The sequence below is a fragment of the Pantherophis guttatus genome, chromosome 5 (assembly GCF_059756535.1).
Source record: "Pantherophis guttatus breed Tessera chromosome 5, ASM5975653v1, whole genome shotgun sequence".
Lineage (NCBI taxonomy): Eukaryota > Metazoa > Chordata > Lepidosauria > Squamata > Colubridae > Pantherophis > Pantherophis guttatus.
In genome coordinates this window covers 100,197,998-100,225,482 of record NC_142067.1, presented here as the reverse complement: position 1 = coordinate 100,225,482, position 27,485 = coordinate 100,197,998, and the positions used below count along the sequence as shown (strand labels likewise).

Sequence of the window (27,485 nt, the reverse complement as noted above, 5' to 3'; positions counted from 1 at the left end):
CATCAGTGCTACCGAGTTTGGGTAATGAAACGTCTGCAAGAAAACAAACAAGCTCAGAGAGCTTTTATTTTTTCTATAATATTTTTTCTAATCCTCAAATCTATCTATCTATATCCCACTTTTATTTTAAAAAATAACTCAAGGTGGCAAACATACCCTCCTCCTCCTATTTTCCTCACAACAACCCTGTGATCATAAGTTCATTTTTTTTTGTTTCACACAAAAAGTCTATAAGGGGTTTCCAGTGAGCATTAAATTTAGTTAATCTAAGTAAGTAATCTAAAATAAATTTTATTTCCTCTCTTATTTGCTGATTAAGCTTTAAATCTACAGGTAGTGCTCAGTGTATAATCTTAATGGAGCCTAAATTTAGATTGTGACAAATCAGAAAAATGTGTTTTTTGAATGTATAGAAAGTGGTCAACTCATACAGTTCTGGAGTGTTTTTGTGAGGAGAAAAAAACCTTGATCTCATGTTTTGTCTCATCTTCTGAACAGTTTCTATTAGGGTAAACATTATACATGATACAACATGGTATTTAACAATGCCCAGATTGTGAGTGAGACTGTAACTTCAGAATATTTTCTTGCTTCATCTCTCATTGGAGATAAATATTGCATCTCTTCCACCATTTCCAAGTTTCACAGTTCTGTCTCTGGTAATACAAGCTCACTTACAACTCATTCTCACAGCACAGTAGCCTGAAAAGTACAATCAAAAGAATCCTGGTTTCTTCAAATCATTCTGTTAATTTTGATAACATAAATCATTTGTATAATGCAGCATTTTCACAATGTGTTTTTCTTCTTTGTAGTGCATGAAGTGGTGTGATGATGGAATTTATCTGCTGGCTTCTCAACCTGTAGACAAATGCCAATCGCAGGATGGAGCAGAAGCAGCTCTGCAGGAAATTGAGCAATTTTTAGACAGGGGTGGTGATAATAAACTCAGGGAACTAAGTTGCTTGTCCAAAGAATTTGAACCTATCCTCACTGAGGAATTAATGGTAATCTTAATATCAAGATTTCAGAACAATGTCTTGTCACATTTATACAAAAGCATATATAAATAACGAATTGAAATATTTGAGTTGAAACCACTTAATATGTCTATTCAACTTTCTAAACCTAAACCTCCATAAATTATAACATCAATGTCTTAGGTGGGTAACTTTTCAAGTAAATTAACTGTTTTGTTAAAGAAGTCACAGGTATTTAACAATAACAAATAATGTGACAATTTGTCATTGCTACATTTCCATAGGTCAGTTAATTTACGGGAAAAGGCACCCAATTACTGCAGTATAATATTTTTGAGATTTGGGGATCATATATGTTACAGATACTCTTAAATACACTATCTTATACCAAAACTTGTTTTAACAGAGGCACTATACTCTCATAAGGAGTGGTCAGTCACTTGGTTTTCAATATGGCTGCAAATTTCCAGACCATCCCAGTCCTGCTCTATTTAAGAAAACATAACATACTGGCTTAGCTTTGGTCTAACAAATACATTCTGTGTAGTGAATCAAATTAATGTTGAGCACATTTTTTGTGCTTTGCTTTTCAAATTCAGCTTTTGAAATGATGTCCTATGAATTCAATGATCCACATAGATTTTTGCCTCCTATTTTTACAGGAACATGTACAAAAGGTTTTTCAGAAACAGAAAAATATGGAAGAAATGTTTCAAAAAAGGCAAGTCAGCCTTAAGAAACTGGCAGCTAAGCAGACACGCCCTGTTCAACCAGTGGCACCTAGACCAGAAGGATATCTAAAATCACCTTGTCCTTACTCAGGTAAGAAACCAATCAGTCAAGGTATTCGGTTTTATTTGAAAACAAAAATAATTGATCTGGCAAGTATGCTTAGCTTGACATGAGTTCTAGTTACAGTGGCTGATTCTGTTTCACATACCAGGCCTTCAAATAGAGTCTGAAGATTCATCCAGCTCTGATAACCATGCAATAAGGAGAGTCAGAAAAATGAAGGTAACAGTGTATGAATGAAATAGAGACAGTTGACATGTTAAATTCTCCCTAAGTATATGAAACAGCCTATTGAGCCCTGACCCATCAGAGCTTTTCTGTTGCTGGGGCTACAGTAAGGAGTAGAGCAAGGCATTTACTGCAAGAGAAAGGCTCTGCATTAAGTTTTTTCCTTGATCTAGCTAACCTTGATTTGGAAAACAGGAACAGCCAATTTGTTCCTTACCAGGATTTGGTATCCTATACCAGGATTTGAAAAATAAATATTTGGTTAACATGGAAGAACTTAACAATAACTATGTCTCACATGCATTTTGTCTAATATGAGTTCGTATTATATAGTTTGTGTAATGCCTCATCTTCTTGATTAATTGCATAATGTACTTGGGACACTTTTGTTGCAATATAAGTACTTAATCCTTAATTTTTAGTGGTAAATGATAGTCAGCCATACATACTAGCATATGCATGCATGTCATGTCACTTAAAAATCGGATATGAGCTGCATTTATGTGAACTAAACTTCTCTGTCTCTAGCCAAACACATTTTGGAAAGGAGAGGTTTGGCTTTAAAGATTTGATACCAAATTGCTGTTCTTGTTTTTATTAGAGTGAGATAAATGAAATGCAGCAATCTAGAAATGTTTGTGTGACAGATGATGAAGAAAATCTAGCAGTGTTACGCAAGTGAGTATATTTATATCCAAGCAACTATATGTAAGAAATGTTTCCAGAATGTCTCACAATTGCATTTAAAGGTAATAGAAGTCATTAATCGACAATTCAAATGTGTTAATCAAGCAGTGGCCATACAGTAACCCTTTCTTTTTTGGGGCAATATTTCTATATCCATCCTGGATACAGCAAAAACTTTTTCTACCATATTAGTTGCCTTAAGGCATACAATTTTTGGTAAAATGTTCCTAAAATATTCTCTATGATCAGATCTAAAAAAACACCATGCAATTTGTTTTTCAGTTGCTAGTATTTGTTTAAAAATCAATTTTTAATCTCCAGTGATGAAAAGTCTACACATTTAAGGGCTTTGAAATCTGAAACCATTTAATAATTCATTTATTCCATATGTTGATAGACATGTAATGAATGAACTTCTTGAAACTGAACGAGCTTATGTGGAGGAACTTCTCTGTGTTCTTGAGGTACTTTTTTTTCTTAATTCTTGCCAAAGGTATAAAATAAGAAATAAAATAATTCCTTAATTAATCCTGTAGTGTAGAAAATGATACGGAGTATTTACACAGGAAGTACTACATGGAGTCAAATATTTGTGGATAAAAATGTTACTTTACACAACATGTATTTGTGTTTTTAAATTGGCTGTACACCGCCCTGAGTCCTTCGGGAGAAGGGCGGTATAGAAATGAAATTATTATTAAATTATTATTATTATTATTAACATAAATGTTCTAAAAAAAATCAGCCCTCTTCTAGAATGATTTGATTTTGGGAAATCAAAGCCTTTTTCTTCAAGTGAATACTGCTGGGCACTGTTCACTTTGTGGTCCACTTGAGTTCATAGGTCACCTTAATCTGTGTTTTTTTCCTAATTAATATTTGCTGAAGAAATAAACTAAGAAAAAACATGGCTACGTGCTATGTATGAATGTTGTGAATGTGAGAAGCCAGGTGTTTGTTACCAAAAGAGTAACAACTTCAGCTTCTGTCAATATTTTCTCCACCATCATCACTGAAGTCAAGAAAGAGAATCAAGTCAAGAAGGTGAAAAGCTTCCTTTCTTCCGACTTGATTCACAATCCTCTAATCTGTTGTAAATACATTCTGATCCCCCTATTTTAATGTAAAGTTACTTTTACTTAAAGACAAGAGAAACTGAAAATCAAGGACAAGAAAATTATATTCTATTATTCTATCCCATTAAGATTAAGACAATCCTCTTTTTTTTACTCTTCTTGTTTCTAATGGTGGATGAAATAAAGACTATAATATATAGTCTTTATATATATTAGCCTAAATATAAGGACATGGAAGAGAGAATTAGAATGTCATTGCAGCCTCTTCCTTTTCTAAATATGTATTCTCCCTTGAGAGAACTTCCCCGGGACCAAATACAGCCACTTTGTATTACTTCCCTTTCAAAGCCAGCTGTTTTGGATACATCAACTAAAGGCAGAATCTTCTCTAGACTAATGAGTGTTTAAACAGCAGGTTTCTGCGTCTTTCCTGGTCTATGGAAATGCTAAATAATAGATTTAGTCTTGTTGCCTAGAGCAGAAGTCATAAACAGGAACTTGGGTCAGGAAGGAAGAAGAAAGAACAATTGCCTTGAAAGGTCATTTTGTAAGAACCTGCAGACCTTGTGATCAACTCTGGAGTCAAAACATTCAAATTAGCAGCTGTATATGTGGCTATAAATAGTTCTGACTTACATGTAATAAATAGTTCAAAAACATGTTGATTATTTACAAAATTCTTATTCATGTGAACTACTTTTCTAAAGTAAATGTTCATAGATTATAGCTATATTATATAAAATAGAATTACTGCTAAGATGTGTAAACTCTGTATTAGAAGCCTGAGTAGATTAATATTGAAATATCGCTACATGTTTATCAGCAGTGAGCAGGCTGCAATTGTTGAAAATAGGAAACACTTAACAGGAACTCAGTGGAAGCAATGAATCTGCTCCCTTTTGTATTACAGGGCTATGCAGCAGAAATGGACAACCCCTTAATGGCACATCTCATTTCATCTGGGCTACAAAATAAGAAAGATGTGTTGTTTGGAAATATGGAAGAAATCTATCACTTTCACAACAGGTTGGGATTTGTATCTCATACACAAGCTTTCTGGCAATATAAATAGGGCGTTAAAATAATAACAAAGGAAATGTTTCATTGTTGAACACAATTAAAACACCATATTCCCAGCTGATACCCTCCAGTGTACCATAATGGCCAAGGACGATGAAACTGTAATCCAACATATGATGAAAACCAGGGTATCAAAGAAAGGCTGTACTAGAAATTTTGATATTGATAGATTGACGAACAAAACTAATAATCAGTGATGGCATAAGGTCTTTCCGTAAGACTCCTGCTTATTTTTTTTTTTCATAAAATTTTCACATAATAATTTAATTTCTCTTCCTTGAATAGAGATTCCTCATAATCCATGTTGTTAAGATTCCCATGGAGTTCGTGCATGCATGTATACATCTAATATAAACATGAAATGCATGATTCTTTATTAAGCTCTGCTACCCAGAAGATGGGACCAGAAGTAATAGTTTCACTGTATTTTGAACAGGGAATAAAGAATCATGCGTTTTGTGTGTACATTTAAATATATGTACTATTTGAAGCTACCGTAGCTGCCAGGAGTGAGTTCTTGATTAAAGAAGCTGTCAACCACTGGAACAGAATATCACATGAAATGCTGAGTTCTCCCTGTGCTGTTAAAATAGAGGCTGGATAGTTGTCTGTCAGAGATAACTCCAGTGGATCTTGCACTACACAAGGGGCTGGGATAGATGGTCTCTAAAGTCCCAACCTTGATTCTGTGATATTATAAAGATTCATACAGGCATTGCAAACTAAGTTTCTCAGTAGAGCACAGTAGTGTTTCTCAGCCTAAACAACTTTTAAGATGTGTGAATTTCAACTCCCAGAATTTTCCAATCAGCATAGCCCAGAAATCCATACGTAGAATAAAATAGAATTCCAATAAAGTTGGAATGGACCTTAGAGGTCTTCTAGTCCAACCCTCTGCTCAGGCAGGAAATCCTATACCATTTAAGACAAATGGTTGTCCAATCTCTTCTTAAAAACTTCCAGTGTTGGAGAATTCACATCTTCTGGAGGCAATTCATTCCACTGATTAATTGTTCTAACTCAGGAAATTTCTCTTTAGTTCTCTCCTTGATTAGTTTCCATTCATTGCTTCTTGTCCTGCCGTCAGGTGCTTTGGAGAATACCTTGATTCCCTCTTCTTTGTGGCAACCCCTGAGATATCAGAACACTGCTATCATGTCAACCCCTGTCCTTCTTTTCATTAAACTAGACATACCCAATTCCAGCAACCATTGTTTATGTTTTAGCCTCCATTCCCCTGATCATCTTTGTTGCACTTCTCTGCACTCTTTCTAGAGTCTCAACATCTTTTTTACATCATGGGGACCAAAACTGGGTGCAGTAAGTGTGGCTTACCAAGGCGTTATAAAAGTAGCATTAACATCTTAAAGTTGTTGAGATTGACAAACACTTTGAATGAAATCAATGTCATTTTATTATTGGCAATATGAGCCTGGCAATTTTTTCAGTGAATATGATGCTATGGAGACAAAATTATGCATGTTGGGTTTCTGTATGGATTGGAATAGAGGGCGTGGATTTCAGATTTTCTGATTTCAGAATTGGGCATCTTCTTTTTAAAAACTTTTGAGCATTACTCCCCACGTTAGAGCCCACATGACTCAAAGTCCACCCAGTGGCCAAACTGTAGAAATGCATCCTTATGCGATGCAGACAACTACTTAAATTAAAAAATGATTGCTGATTCTGTTATTCAGAATGAATATATGAATAAGTTATATGTTATAATGAATAAGCTGGAAATTGTGATTTACTGGAAGTAAATAAGTACGATTATTGTCCTTGTCCTTTTATATCTTTCATGAAGTCCTGACTTACACTACTACCAACTTGAGTTGTCTGTGTGTATCACCTGGACTCTGTGTTAAGACAAAACAAATTGTATGAACTTAATTTAATGCAATGATTTTAGAATTATGCTTACATATTGAAATAACAAGTCATCTGCTGGTAAATTAGCTGGGAGAATTTTTTCTTATGCCAATTGGTTCATCTAAAAAAGTACTGGCAATCTTTTATCTACTCATTATAAACCAAAACAAAATCTTAGTGTCGCTTTTTTATATTGTAAATCCCTATCCATAAATATTTGAATGTGGTTAAGATTTTATTTGAAATAAATATTTATGTAGGATTATTTTTCAAAGACCTTCAGGCCTATGTTTTATATAAAATGCCCATGCTCATGTATATATTTCAGTCTCAATGTCTTTCCTCTTATTTTTTTTCTTTTCCAATTGTTATCTTACATATAGCCAGATATAAGCCAGGATAGAGACCTGTGTATATGGCTCAAAACCTGATATCATCTAAATTAGCTGGCCATGAAAGTAAGATTTATTAGAAACCGTAAATTCAGGATATCTGAATAGCATCACATTGGAAAATACAGCATTGCTCAGTGTTGTGCACCATATGTATCAGTAATGTTATATAAATGAATTATTTCCAGCATCATCAATCTCATCTGATAACTTGTATAGTGTAATGCTAAACTGTTTTATTTTTGATGCAAATAGTGAATTTTGCTTATGCACGTGCAGCCATTATTGATTTCTGCTCGTGAAATATTAGAATGTGCATGTAAATTTAGAATAGAATACGTGTGATCACACGTAGATGTGTTATATTATTTCATCACATCAATAAAATATAATTATTATTTTTGGTAGAATATTCTTGAGAGAAATAGAAGATTATATAGACTGCCCTCAACTTATAGGACGTTGTTTCCTCGAACGGGTAAGTATTAAATTTTAAGTAACTTGGAATCAAGATTTGTCACTAAATTGCTCTTTCTCAATATTCTTTCAAGATACAAGAATTTATATCCCTAGGACTGGCTGAGTTCTGATTGACATTTCCATCATCCCCAATAAAAGACTTGATTTTGAATGTTGCTAAGAGCAGCAGACGAATGCCAGAGAAGTCTTTTTAAGAAGACTTAAAGAAAACTTCTTGAAGTCTGTTGAACTCACCAACATTCTATAAGTCTTCCCTCTTAGTGCTACTACAATTGCCCTGTGGGGGAAATCCCAGAAATATTTATTGCTGGTATTATTTATAAAAAACCCTCCTAGGATTTTTATTCAGAAGTGGAACTATATAACAGTTGAAGAAGGAGAAGGAGGAAATGGAAAGAGGAGGAAGAGAAGATCTCAGCTTCATTCAAGAAGAGCCTGATGATTCTCAGATAGATGAACAGATACTTTGACCATGTAACAACCAGTTTTCCATTTCATGTAATGCTTTGATTATATGAAGTGCCTGACTACAGATCAGCTGTACTAATGTCATAATATTCCAGGAATAAGAAAAATTGCATTCGTCAATGCAAGGTTACATTTGCATATAAAGAAAGAAATTTGGGTGCAAATTCAAGCTACTCTCCCCCCATTCTCATATAGTGGTCTATATACAGATCTTGATCTTTACACTAAATCAGTGTTTCTCAACACTAGCAACTAGCAAGACATGTGGACTTCAAATCCCAAAATTCCCAGCCAGCCATGCTGTCTGGGAAACTCTAGAATTTGAAGTCCACGAATCTTGAAAATTGCATACATTGACGAACACTGCACTAAATAAATGATCAGTGTAATAGGTACATTGGGGTTTTGGATATTGGACTTGTATATCCAACTAATCCCCCATTGCTCATTTTATTTCTCCCAAAAGCAGAGAGCATTACTTTGAAATAATTTTATAAATTGTCTGTTGTGTCAGTTGGTTTGCCACATTTAATTGATCACTGAAGTATGTGTATGTTTAGAAAAGGGTCTGTAGGCTGCTGCTAGTTCCTTTGAAATAGCAAATTACCCATTTAATGTCTTATTATTTTCCTTGATATATGGTAAATGTTGCATATTACAGATTTTACAAGTTTCCCATAAAGGAAAAAGGACAGCAGAAATACAAACAGGAAAAAAATGTTGTAATCTCTGCCATTATCTCTTGTTAGAAGAGTTTGGTCTTTCAATAAGGTTGTCATTATAGATGTAACTATATTCTTTTAATTAAACAAATGCTTCATTGTTTGATTCATGTTTTTTTTTAAATTAAGATGAAAGACTTCAAAATTTATGAAAAGTATTGTCAAAATAAACCTCGATCAGAAAGTCTTTGGAGGCAGTGTTCAGATTCAGCATTTTTCCAGGTATTTTTTAATGTACTTGGGACCATATTGTTTAGTCAGTTATTACCTTGTGAAGGAAAAGTTATTGTCCGTCTTTTATTTTTTGTAGGAGTGTCAACGAAAACTTGATCACAAGTTGAGTTTGGATTCTTATTTACTGAAGCCTGTTCAAAGAATAACCAAATATCAACTGTTGCTAAAGGTAGGAATTCAGCTACATCATTGATTGATTGATTGATTGATTGACTGACTGACTGATTGATTGAAGTCAGGTGGGACAGGAAACAGGAAATCTATTAGAAAGCAGGGGAAATGTAGGCAGTCGCATTTGTGGCACACTTTTTGGAGATTATCTTTGTTTAATAACTTATTAAAAAAGGAATTTGTTCAGTGACTTGAAATTTGCAATATCGTTTATAGTTGTCCTTAGCAAATCTATTATCGCATAGAGAATTCCATGTTCCTCTGCAGGAATCATTTTTCCAGACAAAAGGGATATTTGGGGAGGGAGGAGAGAGAGACAGGCAAACATTGTTACATTTCCTGTTCCTTTGCATAGCTTACTTTCAGTATAATCAGAGGATCAAGAGATAATTTCTTCCCTGGAATAAGTAAAAGGTAATGCTCCAAGGATACCAGGGATGCAGTAGCTAAGACGCTGAGCTTGTCGATCAAAAAGTCGGCACTTCAGCGGTTCGAATCCCTAGTGCCGTGTAACAGGGTGAGCTCCCGTTACTTGTCCCAGCTTCTGCCAACCTAACAGTTCGAAAGCATGTAAAAATGCAAGTAGAAAAATACCACTTTGGTGGGAAGGTAACAGTGTTCTGTGCGCCTTTGGCGTTTAGTCATGCCGGCCACATAACCACGGAGATGTCTTCGGACAGCGCTGGCTCTTTGAAACAGAAATGAACACCGCCCCCTAGAGTTGGGAACGACTAGCACATATGTGTGAAGGGAACCTTTACCTTTACATTTAATGCTCCAAGAGAGACTTCAGGGCAATAAAATTTATCCTTTCTGAAAGTAAGATCCCTTTGCTGGATCAAAACTGGTTCTTTCTACAGGAAGAAAGTCTAATCCAGGACTCTGAATGTTTCTACTTCACAAATGGAAAGTAGAGTTTGTTCAGTAATACTTTGACTAAAGGAACAGAAGAAATACAGAAAAATTACGGTTGCTGCTAGTTTGTGCATCATTACTTAATTTAGGATTTGCAGGATAGATGCCAAAGTACAAGAGCACCGAGGGAAACACCAGGATGGCGACAAATCTTTCAGAAGAAAAAAATATTAAGAAATTATCCCTGAACATACTTACAGTGTCAGAGAAATTTGCCTTCCACAAGTTGGTGAGCCCAAACGGCAAGGATGATCTCTGAAATTTGATTCACAAGGCAGCCAAATTTGCAACCCCAATCTTGTAGCGCTTTTTCTCATTCTATCCCTATCCTTTGGAATGCTCACTCTGGTGATCAGATAATTAGCAAGAAGTAAATTAATATTTGAATTTACATTCATTGGGAAAGAAGGGGTTACAAATGAGTAAATAGGCACACAGTAGAGAATATACATTGAGAGAAAAAGTTGCCAACACTTTTTAAGGAAGTGCTGTTCTGCAGAGAAATTCTGCTCAAAAAGAAATAGCTTGTTTAAGCAAACTCCATTCTAGAAGAGGGGGGTGGGAGACAAGTTAGGCATTGGACAAAGATGGCCCTTGAACTGATCAATACTTGATCCTGAAGCTAATGGTCTTTTATTCTATTCTCTTGATTTAATATCTATTTATTTGAAAATAATTAAATGTAAAATGTATTCATCTTTGAAATTGTTCAAGATCATTGGACTTGCCCCAGTAGATTAAAAGAGCCCCGTTAAGCATTTCCTTAATGATACACTGCAGATGCTTTTCTGTTGCCTGAAGTATGTGTAATTTCCTAACAGGAAATGTTAAAGTACAGTAAAAATTGTGAAGGTGCTGAAGATCTCCAAATGGCCCTGACTTCAATATTGGGAATTCTTAAAGCAGTTAACGATTCCATGCATCAGATTGCAATCACTGGCTATGAGGTAACTGGTAATATTTCTTTGTTCATTGAATTTGTTTGCTGCCCAATGCCCATCTCGCCACAAGGTGACTGGGTGGCTTACAACATTAAAATAAAACCATAAGTATACACACAGATGTTTAAAATCACATTAAAATTGCAAATAAATTCCAAGTTATAACCAAAGAAGGGGACAGAATATACAAGGAGGGGTAGGTGGGAGCTGGTATTAGTCTATCAACAACCTCCAATGTGATATTTTCCCATTGGGGTCCCAGGCCAACTGGCAGGTTTTGGTATCTCATATTTTATAGACCGAGAAGCAAGACCAAGCCTGCATAAGTAGTGCAAATATTTTATTTTTCCAGTAGTCTGAAATAAAATAAATTTTTATTCAAATTAAATCCCAACTTTCATTAAGACTTCAAGGCAGTATAGATAATCTTTCCTATTTTTGTTCATCACAGCAACTGAAGTGGGTTGGGCTAAAACAGGGTGGCTGGCCCATTGGCATCCAGGATCCTTCAAGAGCTAAGGGTGTTAAACAACAGTTTTATAATTTCATATACTGGACCTATCAAACCATTTTTTAAATGGTAAAAAGTTCTGTTTTTCAGATGACGTCTCTAATTTAACTCTGCATCTTATCTCTCCCTCTAATTGAATGAAATGGAAATTTAATTAACCCAACTTAAAAATAAATACAGGTCATCCTCGACTTACAACCACAATTGAGCCCAACATTTCTGTTGCTAAGTGAAGCAGTTGTTAAGTGAATTTTCCCCCTTATGCAACCTTTCTTGCTTAAGTGAATTAAGTGAATCACTGCAGTTAAGTTAGTAACAGGTTAAGTGAATCTGGCTTCCCCGTTGACTTTGCTTGTCAAAGTTTGCAAAATTGATCACATGATCCCAGGACACTGCAACAAAGTTAAATACAAGCCAGTTGTCATCACATGATCATGGAGATGCTTCAATGGTTACATGTGTGAAAAATGGTCATAAATCACTTTTTTCAGTGGTGGTGTAACTTAGAATGGTCACTAAATGAGTCAAGGACTAGCTGTAATTGGAATTTTGGAATTGGAATTTGGAATTTTTTAGAACTTGCCTATTTGATTTCCTCCATATATAGTTTTAAGTTGCAAGCCTTTCCTTGCAGAGTCCTGGCCATAAAACTAATTGAGGAAAAAAGATAAGATTGTTTTACTTCAGTTCATACTTTGGAGATCAGATATTTGAATAGTAGCCTGTGTGTAATGCTTAACACAGGTATTCTTCAATCTATGGACGCATTTTCAGTAACTGTTCAAAGTTACAGCAGTCCTGAACAAATGCTGCTTGGGACCAGTCCTCAGAGTTTCAACCATCCCAATGGCCTCTGTCAACCTGGGTGCCAAGTACCCCACACTCCTTGACCACCATTTTCAATCAACAGGGCAACTCATAAGTCACTGGGGTAGGTCTTGAGACCGCCACCTGCTTATCTTCCCCTGGCACCTTTGTGCTTGTGACACCAATCTCTCCAAGATCCCATTCAGAAAGGGAGAATCAGTCAATCTGCCCCATAGCCTTCCTATACATACAGAAGCTGTGCGGTGCTGTCCTGGAAACAGATACCATTTTGGAAGCAGTTGCAATTCTTATCTGTGAATTGCCTCCAATACCATAAATGGTCACTGCTTTCAAGATGGTACCACATGGCCTTCACGTAGGAAGACTAAGCAGCAGATCAGCTGTTTCTTCCGAAGGCAATCTTTGGATAAAGTAAATAGACTAAGCATAATGTATGTGATGACCCAGGGTGTGACACAAAGGCAACACAGCCAGAGAACCGATATGAGTCCCTTTATTATCATCAACTGTGCCCCCAATGTCCCTTTCAACTCTCCGGCCTGGAGAAAGCTCTTCCACCAACCTGTAATAGTCTTTGGCTGGCAATACTTCAGTCCCAAACGTTGTAAACAGAAAATTTCTAACAAAAAATCCAAAGGCAAGACAAGGTAATTAATCTGGCAGGGCAAGCAAAATAAGGAATTCCACAAGTAAAGTAGCACGGCAATAAATCAAACCAGTTGGGAGCCCTCGTAAGCCACGCAACCCACGTTGCTCTCCTCTCCTCTCTGTTCCTCCCTGCGCTGCCTGAGATGAGGAGGGAGTGGGCCTTGGTCTTCATCTGAAACCCCTCTCCCTTGTTCTACCTCTCCCCTGCTCTGACCAGCCTGACTTTGCTCTTCCCCAGTTTTTTCCACAGCCAATGGATCCACTTTCTCAGTCTCTGTCAGCCGTTCCTCTTCCCCTTTGGATTCAGACTCCAACAGGGGCATGACAATGTGGCAGAGAGGGGTATGAGACCTAGTGGAGTGGGAAGGAGGCCCAAGACCTGCGAGGACTCAGCGGGGTAGGAAGCAGAGCACTGTGTTCCTTAGGGAGTGTGGGAAGCCTGGGTGGGCTCTGTGTGAGTTGAGGAGGTGCTGTAGTGGAGAACTGGGCTTGGGCTAGGCTTCCCAACCCCCTCCCCCTTTTGAGGCATCCTGTGCTCTACAACAGGGACAGCAGGCAATGTGGTCGTTAAGTGATGGAATCATGTGGGTAATTCACTTAATGACCATGATACTTACAACTGTAATGGACAGGCTCCATTATGGTTGTAAGTCAAGGACTACCTGTAAACAAAATAATCATTTTCTCTTTTGGTTTTGAACTTAAGCTGAATTATATTACTTGGGCCATCATTATTTAACAATCACATTTTAGTAATCAGAAATAAAACTATCTTCTTGCAATTCTATTGACTGTGTGTGCGTTTGTTTTTTTTTTCTTGAAGGGGAACCTGCATGAACTGGGGAAACTTTTAATGCAAGGATCCTTTAACGTATGGATTGATCATAAAAAGGGCCACTCAAAAGTGAAAGATTTGGCTCGATTTAAGCCAATGCAAAGACACCTCTTCCTCCATGAGAAGGCGATCTTATTCTGTAAAAAGAGAGAAGAAAATGGAGAAGGATATGAAAAAGCTCCTTCATACAGTTTTAAGAATTCTTTAAATGTAAGATTTAAAAATATATTTAAAATATATAGACAAATGTTTGACTTTGAAATTCTGAACCTTGAATTGTGTAATTTTAAATATTTGAATATTTAGCCAAAGACTAAGATTTCATTGGAATAAAACTAAAATTGCCTTATTTCTATTCTGTTACTGTGATGAATAAGCCTGATATATATTGACCCTTTATATCTCATAAAACCAGAGAAGTCTACATAGATGTAAAGCTGTTGATCTTCTCTACTCCAATGTCTGTTGTTGGAAAATCAGGATAACAATATCAGCGTACAGTTTAATTAATGTAGTACCTAGTCAATCTGGCCAACAAATGCAATCTTGTTTTCTCTCCATTTCTTATACACTTTTTCTAAAATAACATAAATTAGGAACTATTTTTAATTATTATTTCCTTAGGTACAGTGCCATAATTGCATGCATACATGTATGTATGTATGTATGTGTGTGTGTGTGTGTGTGTGTATATATATATATATATATATATATATATATATATATATATATATATATATATATATATATATATATATATATATATATATATATATATATATATATATATATATATATATATATATATATATATATTTGTTTTCTGAGGTTTTTGCGGGTGTTTGTATGTAGGTCTTTGGTTATTCGGGTTTTCTCCCGCGTAAAATTGGAAGTGTCTTGGCGACGTTTCGACGAAGTCTCATTCGTCATCTTCAGGCTGGTGTTTTCGGCTTCATGCTTCTAGGAGCAATGTGTGATCGCAGCTGTTTCTTCCTTTTAACTGCTAGTTCTATAGCAGTTAAATATATATATATATAGGCGTATTCGGGTCTTTTCCCGTGTAAGATTGACAGTATCATGTATGTATGTATGTATGTTGTACACACACATTTTATTTTGTTTTCTAGATGACTGCAGTTGGAATAACAGAAAATGTGAAAGGTGATATTAAAAAATTTGAAATCTGGTATAATGCAAGGGAAGAAGTTTACATAATACAGGTAAAATCTTTTCTTTAAATGCAGCTTATTGAAAAGGCTGTTTATTTATTTGATCAGTTTCTTTCCCACTTCTGCCAGCTATGATGCTCAAGAAAGCTAATAGAAACATGAAAACAATAGCATAATTACAAATACAAGAATATCATTTACATAATTTATGTAGCAATAAGGTCCCTGTTCCGGGTCTTTTCTCCAGGACTTGTGGGGGGGAAAGATGGTTGGAAAACAGAAGGAAGAAATAGTTACTTGCATTTTGTGACAATGAGACAGTGACACCCGATTGGAGGTCACAAGAGACAAGATGGCAACTATGATATCCCAATCCAAACCACTCTCCTTTTGCATAAATATACAAAGGGGTACTTATAAATATTGCACACATATACAGTGGGGTAAGACTTTGTCACAATGCTTCCCAGTTTTGACACTGACGCAAGTCTAACCTCATCTGTTGAAATTCTCTCCCTCTCTCTCTCTCTTTCCCCCTTCCTCCCTTCCCCCTCTCTTTCTCCTTTTTTTTTTTTTTTTTTTTTTTTTTTTGGGACTGGCTGCCTTCAGAAGGACAAAAGGATTACATTTCTGGTTGTTTTGTTTTTTGTTTTTACATAGGCTGCAACTCCTGAAATCAAAGCTACCTGGGTAAATGAAATTAGAAAAGTGTTGACCAGCCAATTGCAGGCTTGCAGGCGTAAGTTAAGTCTTTCTCGTCAATCTCCGATATCTAATACTTAGATGTAAAATATCAGCATAGAGTAAAAGTTGTGTTTATTTTTCTAAACAGAAACAAATTTCTTAGAAGGGAAACAAAACTAGCTCTTCTTCCTTGAAATGGCAGTAACTCCCAACACACTTCCATCACTAGTTGCACCCTCATAGTTTTTCCTGTAGAAAATGATGCAAGGTATATCAGGTTATTTTTGACATTTCCCTGCCCCAATAAAGAAAAGGCAAGGATAAGCAGAGATGGCAAAGTATATATTATGAGCTAGAAGTGATGGCCATGAGCAAGTTACTGTAGGTTACAGTTACTCTAGTTAAAATCCTATTATTTAAGTAAGAATTCTGTCCATACCCAGTACATTGTGATGTAAAAAAAATTGTATACATTTATTAAATTATTTGAACTGCAGATAAAATAGTTCCCTGTTTTAATGTTGGTCTCCAAAGCTTAAGCTTGTCAGTTAAAGATACTTTCCTTCTCTCTTTCTCACTCACAGAAGCTAGCCAGCATAAAGCTCTTGAACATACTCAGAGTTTACCTTCGTCTCTCTCAGCAAATACCAGGTGAGTCATTCTCTACCTCAAAGATTACTTTTTAAAATATTGAAAACAATTGATACTTTTGGATTTCAAGTGTCATGGGCCAAGCTAGAGATTTAAATTCTTAACTTCTGTACAGGACTTAAATGTACCTTAGAGGCTTTCCCAAGAAATAGACTGTGGACTCAGATTATACATGGTTACCTAAAACCAGTTTTCTCATGTGGTTTTATATTCTAATGCACAATCAGTCTTTTTTTTAAAAAAAAAAAACACCATCCCTGCAGTTTGTTTTAAAGATCTTTCTGTGATGTAAATCATCCATGCTTATAACACTATTAAGATAACTATAAATGATAATTCTCACTTTCTTCCATGAATAGCCCTTCAAAAAATGAGGGAAGGCACTTGAGAAAACAAGAAATGAGAAATGCAGATAGTCCAGATGGTTGTGTCAGTTCAGTAGCATCAAAGAATCTTGAAAAAAGCAAAGGTAAATTCAAAAGTTTTCCGTGGAACCAATTGGAAAAGTTATGGTATGAAACAAAAAATGATGTGGTACTTTATTATATTGTGATGTAAGATCTTGGTAAATACTATAAAATACTAAAATATAGAGGTTAATGCCTCTATGAAATTTGACTTTCAGGTTTCAAAAAATGTGGACTTACCTTGATTCATTGCTGTCCTTAGTCTGGTTTAACAACTACACTAAAATAGTTACCCATCTCCTTTTTGTTTGAGGGAAACACTAGAATTACATTTATTAATCTAGAATCCCAATAAAGTCTGTGCTATGTGCTAACTATGTTTGCCAATTCTTTGAAGAATGGAACTGTTTGACTCCTGTAAGAATTGCTTAGTAAACTTATGTTTGATCGTGAAATTGATCAACAGTTCAATTTTCTTTAAATCAGGAATAAGAATAGACAATGTGCTCAAGAGATAAAAGAACAGATTAATTTTAGGGAAGAAAACAATAAAAAAAAAACTTAGGCAAGTTTATTAATGATAGGGTATATGCCAGGGGTGAAATGCTCCCGGTTAGGACCGGATCGCCTGATCCGGTAGCGATGGAGGCGGGTGGTTCAGAGAACCGGTAACAAAAATCCCCCCCCAATGCCCAGCTGAGCCGCACAATCATTAAAGGCTTTTTTTTTACTTTTAAAAGCATTTTTTCTACAACTTCGGCCAAAAAAATGCTTTTTTAAAAAAAAGTAAAAAAGTAAAAAAAAAAAAAAAAAAAAAGTCTGATGATCGCACGGCTCGTCAAAGGAATTTAAAAGAAAAAAAACCCTTTTTTTCTTTTAAATGCTCTGACAATCCCAGCTGAGTTCCCTGATCGGCAGAGGCTTTTTAAAAAAGCCTCTGCTGATCAGGGAACTCAGCTGGGATTGTCAGAGCCTTTTGAAAGCATTTTTTTACAACCTCTTAGTCGAAGAAGTTGTAGAAAAAATGGTTTTAAAAGTAAAAAAAAGAATTGGCCACGCCCACCCAGTCACATTACTCCCCCCACACCAAGCCACACCCACAGAACCAGTAGTAAAAATTTTAGATTTCACCCCTGGTATATGCTGATGGCAATACCAATCCATATAATTAAATCAGTGGTATTTCTAGTGTTAATGGATCTGATTGTTACTACAGTTCTAAAGACTGCAGAAGAACTGATCAATCAGCCTTGAAATTGGGAAATAGCAATAGCACTTAGACTCCTATACCGCTTCACAGTGCTTTATAGTTTTCTCAAAGCAATTTAAAGAATCAGCATATTGCCCCCAACAACCTGGGTCCTCGGAAGGATGGAAGGCTGAGTCAACATATTGAATATTCCATTCAAATGAAGTTCAAGCAGTTATGGTGAAAGCAGATAATGTGGGCAGATGATAGAGTAAAAGATATTATGTTCTGCAAGGCTGAGGGTGACACTGGTAGAAGATGACACTGCATAAAGGGAATGGATGAGATCAAAGAGAGTATAAAGGTAAAGGTTCCCCTCACACATATGTGCTAGTCTCCAGACTCTAGGGGGCGGTGCTCATCTCCGTTTCAAAGCCGAAGAGTCAGCGCTATCCAAAAACATCTCCGTGGTCATATGGCCGGCATGACTAAACACCAAAGGTGCACAGAGCGCTGTTACCTTCCCACCAAAGTTGGTCCCTATTTTTCTACTTGCATTTTTTATGTGCTTTCGAACTGCTAGGTTGGCAGAAACTGGGACAAGTAACGGGAACTCACCCCATTACGCGGCACTAGGGATTCGAACCGCTGAACTGCTGACCTTTCGATTGACAAGCTCAGTGTCTTAGCCACTGAGCCACTGCGTCCCTACTCTCTTAAAGAGAGTATAGGAACCATAATAATTTGTATAGCCAGCCATAATAATTATATAGCAGAGTATAGCAACCATAATAACTTCTATCCATGATAAAATGAACTCAACATTATGAGGAAGAATTAGATTAATAAAATGAATCCTTCCTTTGCCTGATCTATCTATCTACAGCTCTCATTTGGAAATTATTGAAAATTGTCAGTGTAAAACATGAGTCTCATATCTGAAAAATAGGCCGCACCAAACATCAGCATGTTTTGACCTGGCAGGAGTCTCACAATTGTAACCCTGTGGCTACTGTTGTCCCTTACTAAGGCTACCAGTTTTGGACTCCAAAAATCAAGTTGTCTGGTAGATGACAAAAAAAGAGTTAAGGGTTTTCTGTATCCATTCTGAAGTTATGAGTAACTGAGGAGAAAGAAGAAAATGCTGCTGTTGCTATTGCTTGTTTATTGATCAACTCTTCCTGGCAAGCAAGCAGCTGGCATCAGTGAGAGGAAGGAGGAGAAAGCTCTGTTGATATAAGGAAGATCCCAGACTAGGATATCTCACCCAAACTCTTATAGTACTCATTAGGGGTTCCTGGGCGTCAGAAATGAGTTTATCACTCATTAAATACTCCGATTCCTTGCATTTCCATACATTGCATTGCTCCTTTTCTATTAAATATTATTAAGCCTTACATTCCCACAAAATCTACATGGCATATGAAAAACATTATCTCTACATGGGTAAAGCTATGCAAAACAAACTGCTTTTGGGCATCCATTTAATTATGAACAGGTTAAATATAGCTTCCAATAATATAAATAAAATAGCTGCAGCTGCAGGGATATTTATTATTCAGTTCTTTCACAGATGCAAGGTCTGTGTTAAACTGGAACAGGGCAAAGTGGGTCAGCGCTACTTACCTTTTACTAACAGCCCAAGGCAGGCAAGGTAATGTATTTTTTCTTGGGCCTAGATCGCTGAGCTTTCTGCATGGTGTGGTTTCTTGTGGCTTTCTTTCCTTGCCCACTTGAGACACAACAAGCCTGCTCTCAAACTCAAGTTGCTTGCTTGATTTAGTCGTGGTAGGATTTGGTAGATAGGATTGTCGCCTTTAATTCTTCATTTGTGCCCATTTATTTAATAAAAGCTTCCTTTTAGTTCTTTTTAGAATTTCTACTTGTTGTATGGAACTGCATATTTCTGCTTCTAAAGATGTCAGGATGTAATCAGAGGGTTTCCCATTTACCAATATGACAAACTCATAATGAGGAGCAATCTAGATATGTTCCATAATTGTAGCTTCTGACATCTTGTTCTTTCAAGATGTCAGAAGCTACAATTCAATGCAACCCATTGACCTCTGCATTACACTGGCAGTCTATGACTGCCAGTGTCTTCAGGATCTGGTGGAAGTGATAGTTGCAGACTGCAAAAATCTCAGAAAGAAAAATTCACGGACACAAATGTCTGTCCTATGTTTCCTTTGTTTGACATTTCCAGACACTGTCCATTAAAGAAATTGTTCTATTTATTGGTAACAATAGGGAGGGATTAAATGTACTTGAATAATCTTAGCTATTAGGAGAAATACACTAAAATTTTCCCTGAACCATCCTGCCAATTGCAGCCCACCTATTTTATTCAATAGAAACTAGGTGTCATCATTAGCAACCATTTTTCTAATTGTATTCCTGCCGCTATCTGTTTACTTTCTTGCATGTGATAAATAAAGTAGGATAGGAAGATAGAATAGTGAACCAATGTAGAAAGATACATGAAACAATACGTGCGGTTGTTTGAAATTGTATTGTTAAATAGAGAAAATGTATGTTTCTGTAGTAGTTACTTATTCTGGAAGTGAGTGATTTGAAATTAAATACAGTGGTTATCATTTGCTTGTTCTAAGCATACCTTTGAATGAGTTCCTTGTTTTGTATGTTGTAATACAAAATATTAAATACTAATATTATAAAATATTCATGTTTAAAACCAAAATTCAGGGAACATAAGGCTAATAGGAAAAAAGAACTAGACCCATTTTTAAATTCATTTTGTTTTGTCATTCCTAGTTCCAAATGGATTCTGTATTTTATATTAAAATTATACATGTGTCTGTGGGTTTATATGTCTGAGAGAGGGAATCTCATATCTCTTATAAGTATTGATTTATTCAATAATAACTATTTATTTATTCAGGTTGGTCCAAAACATCTCAATCTCTTGATGCTTCTGAAGAAAATGATGGTTGGTCTAGTGCAGAAGATCCATTTAATTCATCAGATGCAGAAGAAGAGGGAAAGGGAGAGAAGAAATTGGTAACTTTCATCTTTATTGTAGAAACGTGATGAGATATTTGAATCCGCTCACTGAATAAGTAATCGCTAAGGAAAAATTAATGTTTACGTTTTTATAATTACAGTACAGAAAAGAATTATATATATATATATTATATATATATATATATATATATATTTGTTTATGTAAGTTTTCACGGGTATGTATGTGTGTATAGTTAATATTTCGGGTTTCTTCCCGTGTAATTGTGGATATATCCCTAAAAGGGTAGAAGCGACGTTTCGGCAGAATCCCATCTGCCATCATCAGGCTTATGCCAGTAGTCATTTTGCACTAACTGACTACTGGCATAAGCCTGATGATGGCAGATGGGATTCTGCCGAAACGTCGCTTCTACCCTTTTAGGGATATATCCACAATTACACGGGAAGAAACCCGAAATATTAACTACACACACACACACACACACACACACACACACACACACACACACACACATATATATATATATATATATATGTAGGTCTTTGGTTATTCGGGTCTTCTCCCACGTAAAATTGGAAGTGTCTTGGCGACGTTTCGACGAAGTCTCATTCGTCATCTTCAGGCTGGTGTTCTCGGCTTCACCAGCCTGAAGATGACGAATGAGACTTCGTCGAAACGTCGCCAAGACACTTCCAATTTTACGTGGGAGAAGACCCGAATAACCAAAGACCTACATACAAACACCCGCGAAAACCTGAGAAAATATATATATATATATATATATATATATATATATATATATATATATATATATATATATATATATATATATATATATATATATATATATATATATATATATAAATTTGAACAATTCTACTGTAGCTATTAATAATATAACATTATAAATTATGATTATAACATTTTTTAAAGATTCTGAATATTTATGCATACGAATGTAAAGTCATATACATATTAGAAAGCTGTAATTCTGAAATGTTATAAAATGGATCTTTAATTTAACCCGGAAGGCTGCATTTGGGAACTTCATTATAGAAAACTGAACTGATACCACTGTTTAGTTATGTCTCAAACGTCAATATATTTATTGTGACAGTTCTAGTACTTAGAGGATTATTTCTTATTAAACCAACTGTGGTTTCTCATTTTTATATTTAGGTTCCTGGTAAATATACTGTTGTAGCCAGTTACGATAAAGGCAACTCAAACGGCTTGATCCTGAACAGTGGAGAGTTAGTTCAGCTAATCCATGAAGGAGGAGATGGTCTTTGGTATTGTATTTTAATACAAAATATATTGAAATATACTTTTGCCCAGTATGTATATGCTATTCTAGATATATAACTATGGTTAATAAATCTGAAGAAGCTTAGAATATCCCCCCCCCAATTATAAGAACAGTCTTTGACAAAACTACAATACAGTATAGAGCAAACTAAAACAATTCAGTACAAATACTGTTTTTCCCCCAAAATAAGAGATATCCTGAAAATAAGACCTAGCTTGAATTTTATATGTGTGCCCAATATAAGCCCTATCCCCAAAATAAGCCCTAGTTAAGACTCCGCCTACTTCGTTGCACCTGGTTTCATGAGGTGGGACAAGGCTGGTTCCAGAAGATTGTTAACGCTTCTTTGAGTGAGGGGGTCCTGCCGGCCGCTTTGAAAGAAGCGGTTGTGAGGCCCCTCCTCAAGAAGCCCTCTCTGGATCCGGCTGTTTTGGCTAACTATCGTCCAGTCTCCAACCTTCGCTTTGTTGCGAAGGTTGTTGAGAGTGTGGTAGCACAACAGCTTCCCCGGTACCTGGATGAAACTGTCTATCTAGACCCGCTCCAGTCCGGCTTCCGACCTGGGCACAGCACGGAAACGGCATTGGTCGCGTTGGTGGATGATCTCTGGAGGGCTCGGGATAGGGGTTGCTCCTCTATCCTGGTCCTGTTAGACCTCTCAGCGGCTTTTGATACCATCGACCATGGTATCATGTTGCACCGGTTGGCGGGGTTGGGGGTGGGGGGCACCGTTCTGCGGTGGTTCTCCTCCTACCTCTCTGACCGGTCGCAATCTGTGTTGACGGGGGGGCAGCGGTCGACCCCGAGGCACCTTGCTTGTGGGGTGCCACAAGGGTCGGTCCTCTCGCCCCTTCTGTTCAACATTTATGTAAAGCCACTGGGTGAGATCATCCGTGGCTTCGGGGTGGAGTTCCATCAGTACGCTGATGACACCCAGCTGTACATCTCCACCCCAGGCCACCCCAACGATGCCCTTGAAGTGATGTCCCAGTGCCTGGAGGCCGTGCGGGCCTGGATGGGGAGAAACAGGCTCCGACTCAACCCCTCCAAGACCGAGTGGCTGTGGCTTCCAGCGTCCCGATATAGCCAGCTGACGCCATCGCTGGCTATTGGGGGCGAATCACTCGCCCCCACGGAGAGGGCTCGCAACTTGGGCGTCCTCCTGGACGCACGGCTGTCTTTAGAAGACCATTTGACGGCCGTGGCCAGGGGGGCTTTTTATCAGGTTCGCCTGATACGCCAGTTGCGCCCCTTTCTAGATCGGGACTCTCTACGCACAGTCACTCAGGCACTAGTCACTTCCCGCCTGGACTACTGCAACGCTCTCTACATGGGGCTCCCCCTGGGGTGCACCCGGAGGCTCCAGCTGGTCCAGAATGCAGCCGCGCGGGGGATTATGGGGGCGACGAGGCGCTCCCATGTGACACCTCTCCTGCGCGAGCTGCACTGGCTCCCGGTAGTCTTCCGGGTGCGCTTCAAGGTGTTGGTGACCACCTTTAAAGCGCTCCATGGCTTAGGGCCGGGGTACTTACGAGACCGCCTACTGCCACCAATAGCCTCCCACCGGCCAGTACGCTCGCACAGAGTGGGCCTCCTCAGGGTGCCGTCCGCCAGACAATGTCGGCTGGCGACCCCCAGGGGGAGAGCCTTCTCTGTGACGGCGCCCACCCTCTGGAATAACCTTCCCCCGGAGTTACGTATAATAACAGACCTCCGGATTTTTCGTCGGGCCCTGAAAACTTATTTATTTCAACTAGCTGGGCTGGCTTGAGCTAAATTTTAAATTGGTTTTAAATTGGGTTGTTTTAATTTACGGCCAGAATATCTAATTATTTTAATACTGTTTTTTAAATTTTGTATGTTTTGTTTTTACTCAGGCTGTGCACCGCCCTGAGTCCTATTTGGAGAAGGGCGGTATAGAAATTTAAACAAATAAAATAAATAAATAAAAGGCACACAGGTAAAAATCAAGCTAGGGTGGGGATGGGGGGATGGCGCTGCCCCATGTGCCCTGCACCCACTTACCTTAAGATAGTTGCAGCAAGGCCTCCCACACCCTGACACCTCTCTCATCTTACCGGCCCACTTCTTCTGCGGCTGCTTGCTATTGCTTGCGTGCGTTGTCCTCAGCCTCCATTTCACCGTCTGAGACTTTCAGGAAAGGCCTGTGCAGCTGAGAAACGAGCTCTGGATTGACATGCATGGTGCTCCCGGCCTCAGTTTTGCCACCAGAGGCCTTTCCAAAGCCTTTCTGGGCTCCTGGGTGGGGCTGTCGGTGCTGCTACCACGAGGTGAGACAGTGGAAGACATTCCCCCAAAATAAGACCTAATGCCTCTTTTGGAGGCAAAAATAAATAAATAAGACCTGGTCTTATTTTCAGGGAAACACTGTAGCATATAGTCTTGGGAAGTTAATCCAATTCACAAATGTAATAAGTTTTTCAATTTGTTTCTCAAACTAAATTTGCATTTAATATATGTATTATCATGTCCAGAACCCATCAGGAGAGAATTTACAAGATAAAATATTGTCTGAGTTGGGAGAATGAGAGTCTAACTTGCATTCATATCACAGCTGGAAATCTGGAATGTTCAGAGTGTATATAAGATTACATTCCAAATACCATCTACTGTATATCTAAACATGGGGTGGCTATATTCTTTCTGAATTTAGCCATAATGTTTTGATTTCTTGTAGATGCTGGGCTTTTCAACAGTTTCACAGCAAATGTGTATTTTTAGGTATCTGAGGAATTTGAGCACAAACAAAGAAGGGTGGGTCCCTATCAACATTTTGATACCGTTACTCAGTAACTCCAAATCTGCTTTCTCTCTCAGCAGCTCAGGTAAGATTCACTTTGCAGATGTTTGCATTTAGTTTCATTTATCAAATATATGTCATCATATACTGTATCTTATACAGTATATGTATAATCTCGGCAGGGCCGAGGATTTCAGACAATATCTGTATGACAAAATCGCTCAGATCCGGGGGGATTTGGACTCTGACTGGGTAGATTCAGGCAGGGTGGCGAGGAATAGTCTTGAGAATGTTATCTGGGAAGAGTTTGACTCTGTGACCTCTGATGACATGGACAGGATTCTGGGGAGACTTAGTGCGGCCACATGTTTACTGGACCCGTGTCCCTCCTGGTTAGTAATGGCTTCCCGGGAGGTTACACGAGGCTGGCTCCAGGGAATTATTAACGCTTCGTTGAATGAGGGTTACTTCCCCACGGTCTTGAAAGAGGCGGTGGTGAGGCCTCTCCTCAAGAAGCCTTCCCTGGACTCAGCAGTATTAGCCAACTACCGTCCTGTCCCCAACCTTCGCTTTGTGGCGAAGGTTGTCGAGAGTGTGGTCGCGCGACAGTTTCTGCAGTACCTGGAGGAAATGTCATATCTAGATCCGTTCCAGTTGGGTTTCAGGCCCGGGCACAGCACAGAAACGGCATTGGTCGCATTGGTCAATGATCTCTGGAGGGCTCAGGACAGGGGGTCACTCCTCTGTTCTGGCCCTGTTAGACCTCTCAGCGGCTTTTGATACCATCGACCATAGTATCATGCTGCACCGGTTGGAGGAGTTGGGGATGGGGGGCACCGTGCTACGGTGGTTCTCCTCCTTTCTCTCAGACCGGTCGCAGTTCGTGTTGGCAGGGGGCAGAGATCAACCTTGAGGCCTCTTATATGTGGAGTGCCTCAGGGGTCGGTCCTCTCGCCCCTTCTCTTCAACATTTATGTGAAGCCCCTGGGTGAGATCATCTGTGGCTTTGGGGTGAAGTACCATCAGTACGCTGATGACACCCAGCTGTACATCTCCACCCCAGGCCACCCCAACGATGCCTGATGTGATGTCCCGATGCCTGGAGGCTGTGCGGTTCTGGATGGGGAGAAACAGGCTCAAGCTCAACCCTTCCAAGACTGAGTGGCTGTGGTTTCCAGCATCCCGATATAGTCAGTTGACTCCATCACTGACTATTGGGGGCGAGTCTTTGGCCCCTTCGGAGAGGGCTTGCAATCTGGGAGTCCTCCTGGATACGCAGCTGTCCTTGGAGGAACATCTGATGGCTGTTGCCAGGGGGACGTTTTGTCAGGTTCGCCTGATCCACCAGTTGCAGCCCTTTCTTGATCGGGATGCCCTGTGCACAGTCACTCATGCCCTCATCACCTCTCGCCTGGACTACTGCAACGCTCTCTACATGAGGCTACCCTTGAAGGGCACCCGGAGGCTCCAACTGGTCCAGAATGCGGCCGTGCGGGTAGTCATGGGAGCTACCTGGCGCTCCCATATAACACCTCTCCTGCGTGAGCTGCACTGGCTCTCAGTGGTCTTCCGGGTGCGCTTCAAGGTGTTGGTTATCACCTTTAAAGCGCTCCATGGCTAGGACCTAGTTATCTTCGAGACCGCCTGCTGCCACTGACGGCCTCCCATCGACCTGTGCGCTCCCATAGAGAGGGCCTCCTCGGGGTGCCATCAGCCAAACAATGCAGGCTGATGACCCCCAGGGGGAGGGCCTTCTCTGTGGGGGCACCTACCCTCTGGAATCAGCTGCCCTCAGAGATAAGGAGAATCCAAGACCTCGGTGCCTTGCACCGTGCCCTTAAAACTTTCTTTTTCCAGCAAGCCGGGCTGGCCTAACACTTTTTAAATGTTTTAATTGGTTTGTTACTGTTTTTAATTATGGGGCCAAATTTATATATATCTTTTAATGGTATTTTAATATTTGAACTCTATGTTTTTATGTGGCTGTACACCGCCCTGAGTCCTTAGGGAGAAGGGCGGTATACAAATTCAAAAATAAATAAATAAATCTTTAAAAAATTGTCTTTGCTTAGATATCCCTTCCCCTTAGGTGGAATGTTGTACTCTTTGGATTAATATACAGATGTTTGTATCTATATTGTTTTACAGAAATGGTTCCATTCAGTTTTATTTTTGCAAGTTTCTTTTACATCATATAGGGGAAATTTCAGTAAGCAATTTAGAAATATATACAAACCTAATTGTATAATATCCTGTTAATATATATGTGCGGTGGTTTTGTTTTCCAGAATCGGCAGCGGGTTCAAGTACACTGAGTTCATCTTCAAGTTGTAGTGAAAATTGCAATGTCAGCAACCCCTTCTCAGATACTAAGGGTTAAATTGAAAGTTCCACCACAACTCTCTGAAGATTTAAAACTGCCAATGTGACTATCAGATGTTAAAGAAGTAAAGAAGCATCATAATTGCA

At 38.4% G+C, this 27,485-nt stretch overlaps 1 protein-coding gene across 9 annotated transcripts in view; it reads left to right on the top strand.

Moving 5' to 3' along the window:
• Positions 1–27,485, top strand: part of MCF2L (MCF.2 cell line derived transforming sequence like) — a 90,932-nt gene extending 63,447 nt beyond the window's left edge. For 8 of the 9 annotated variants that reach the window (XM_087895418.1, XM_087895416.1, XM_087895424.1 and 5 more), the window contains 19 exons: positions 816–1,007; positions 1,643–1,802; positions 1,924–1,994; positions 2,602–2,678; positions 3,085–3,151; positions 4,674–4,789; positions 7,516–7,585; positions 8,907–8,999; positions 9,088–9,180; positions 10,919–11,044; positions 13,849–14,070; positions 14,988–15,080; positions 15,690–15,768; positions 16,298–16,364; positions 16,724–16,833; positions 20,863–20,981; positions 22,126–22,238; positions 24,998–25,101; positions 27,305–27,485. In XM_087895418.1, the coding sequence (XP_087751544.1) occupies positions 816–1,007; positions 1,643–1,802; positions 1,924–1,994; positions 2,602–2,678; positions 3,085–3,151; positions 4,674–4,789; positions 7,516–7,585; positions 8,907–8,999; positions 9,088–9,180; positions 10,919–11,044; positions 13,849–14,070; positions 14,988–15,080; positions 15,690–15,768; positions 16,298–16,364; positions 16,724–16,833; positions 20,863–20,981; positions 22,126–22,238; positions 24,998–25,101; positions 27,305–27,396 (2,064 nt within the window). In that variant the 3' untranslated portion in view covers positions 27,397–27,485. Of the gene's footprint in view, positions 1–815; positions 1,008–1,642; positions 1,803–1,923; positions 1,995–2,601; positions 2,679–3,084; positions 3,152–4,673; positions 4,790–7,515; positions 7,586–8,906; positions 9,000–9,087; positions 9,181–10,918; positions 11,045–13,848; positions 14,071–14,987; positions 15,081–15,689; positions 15,769–16,297; positions 16,365–16,723; positions 16,834–20,862; positions 20,982–22,125; positions 22,239–24,953; positions 25,102–27,304 lie in introns of all 9 variants that reach the window. The other variant, XR_015734544.1, reaches the window with a different exon arrangement.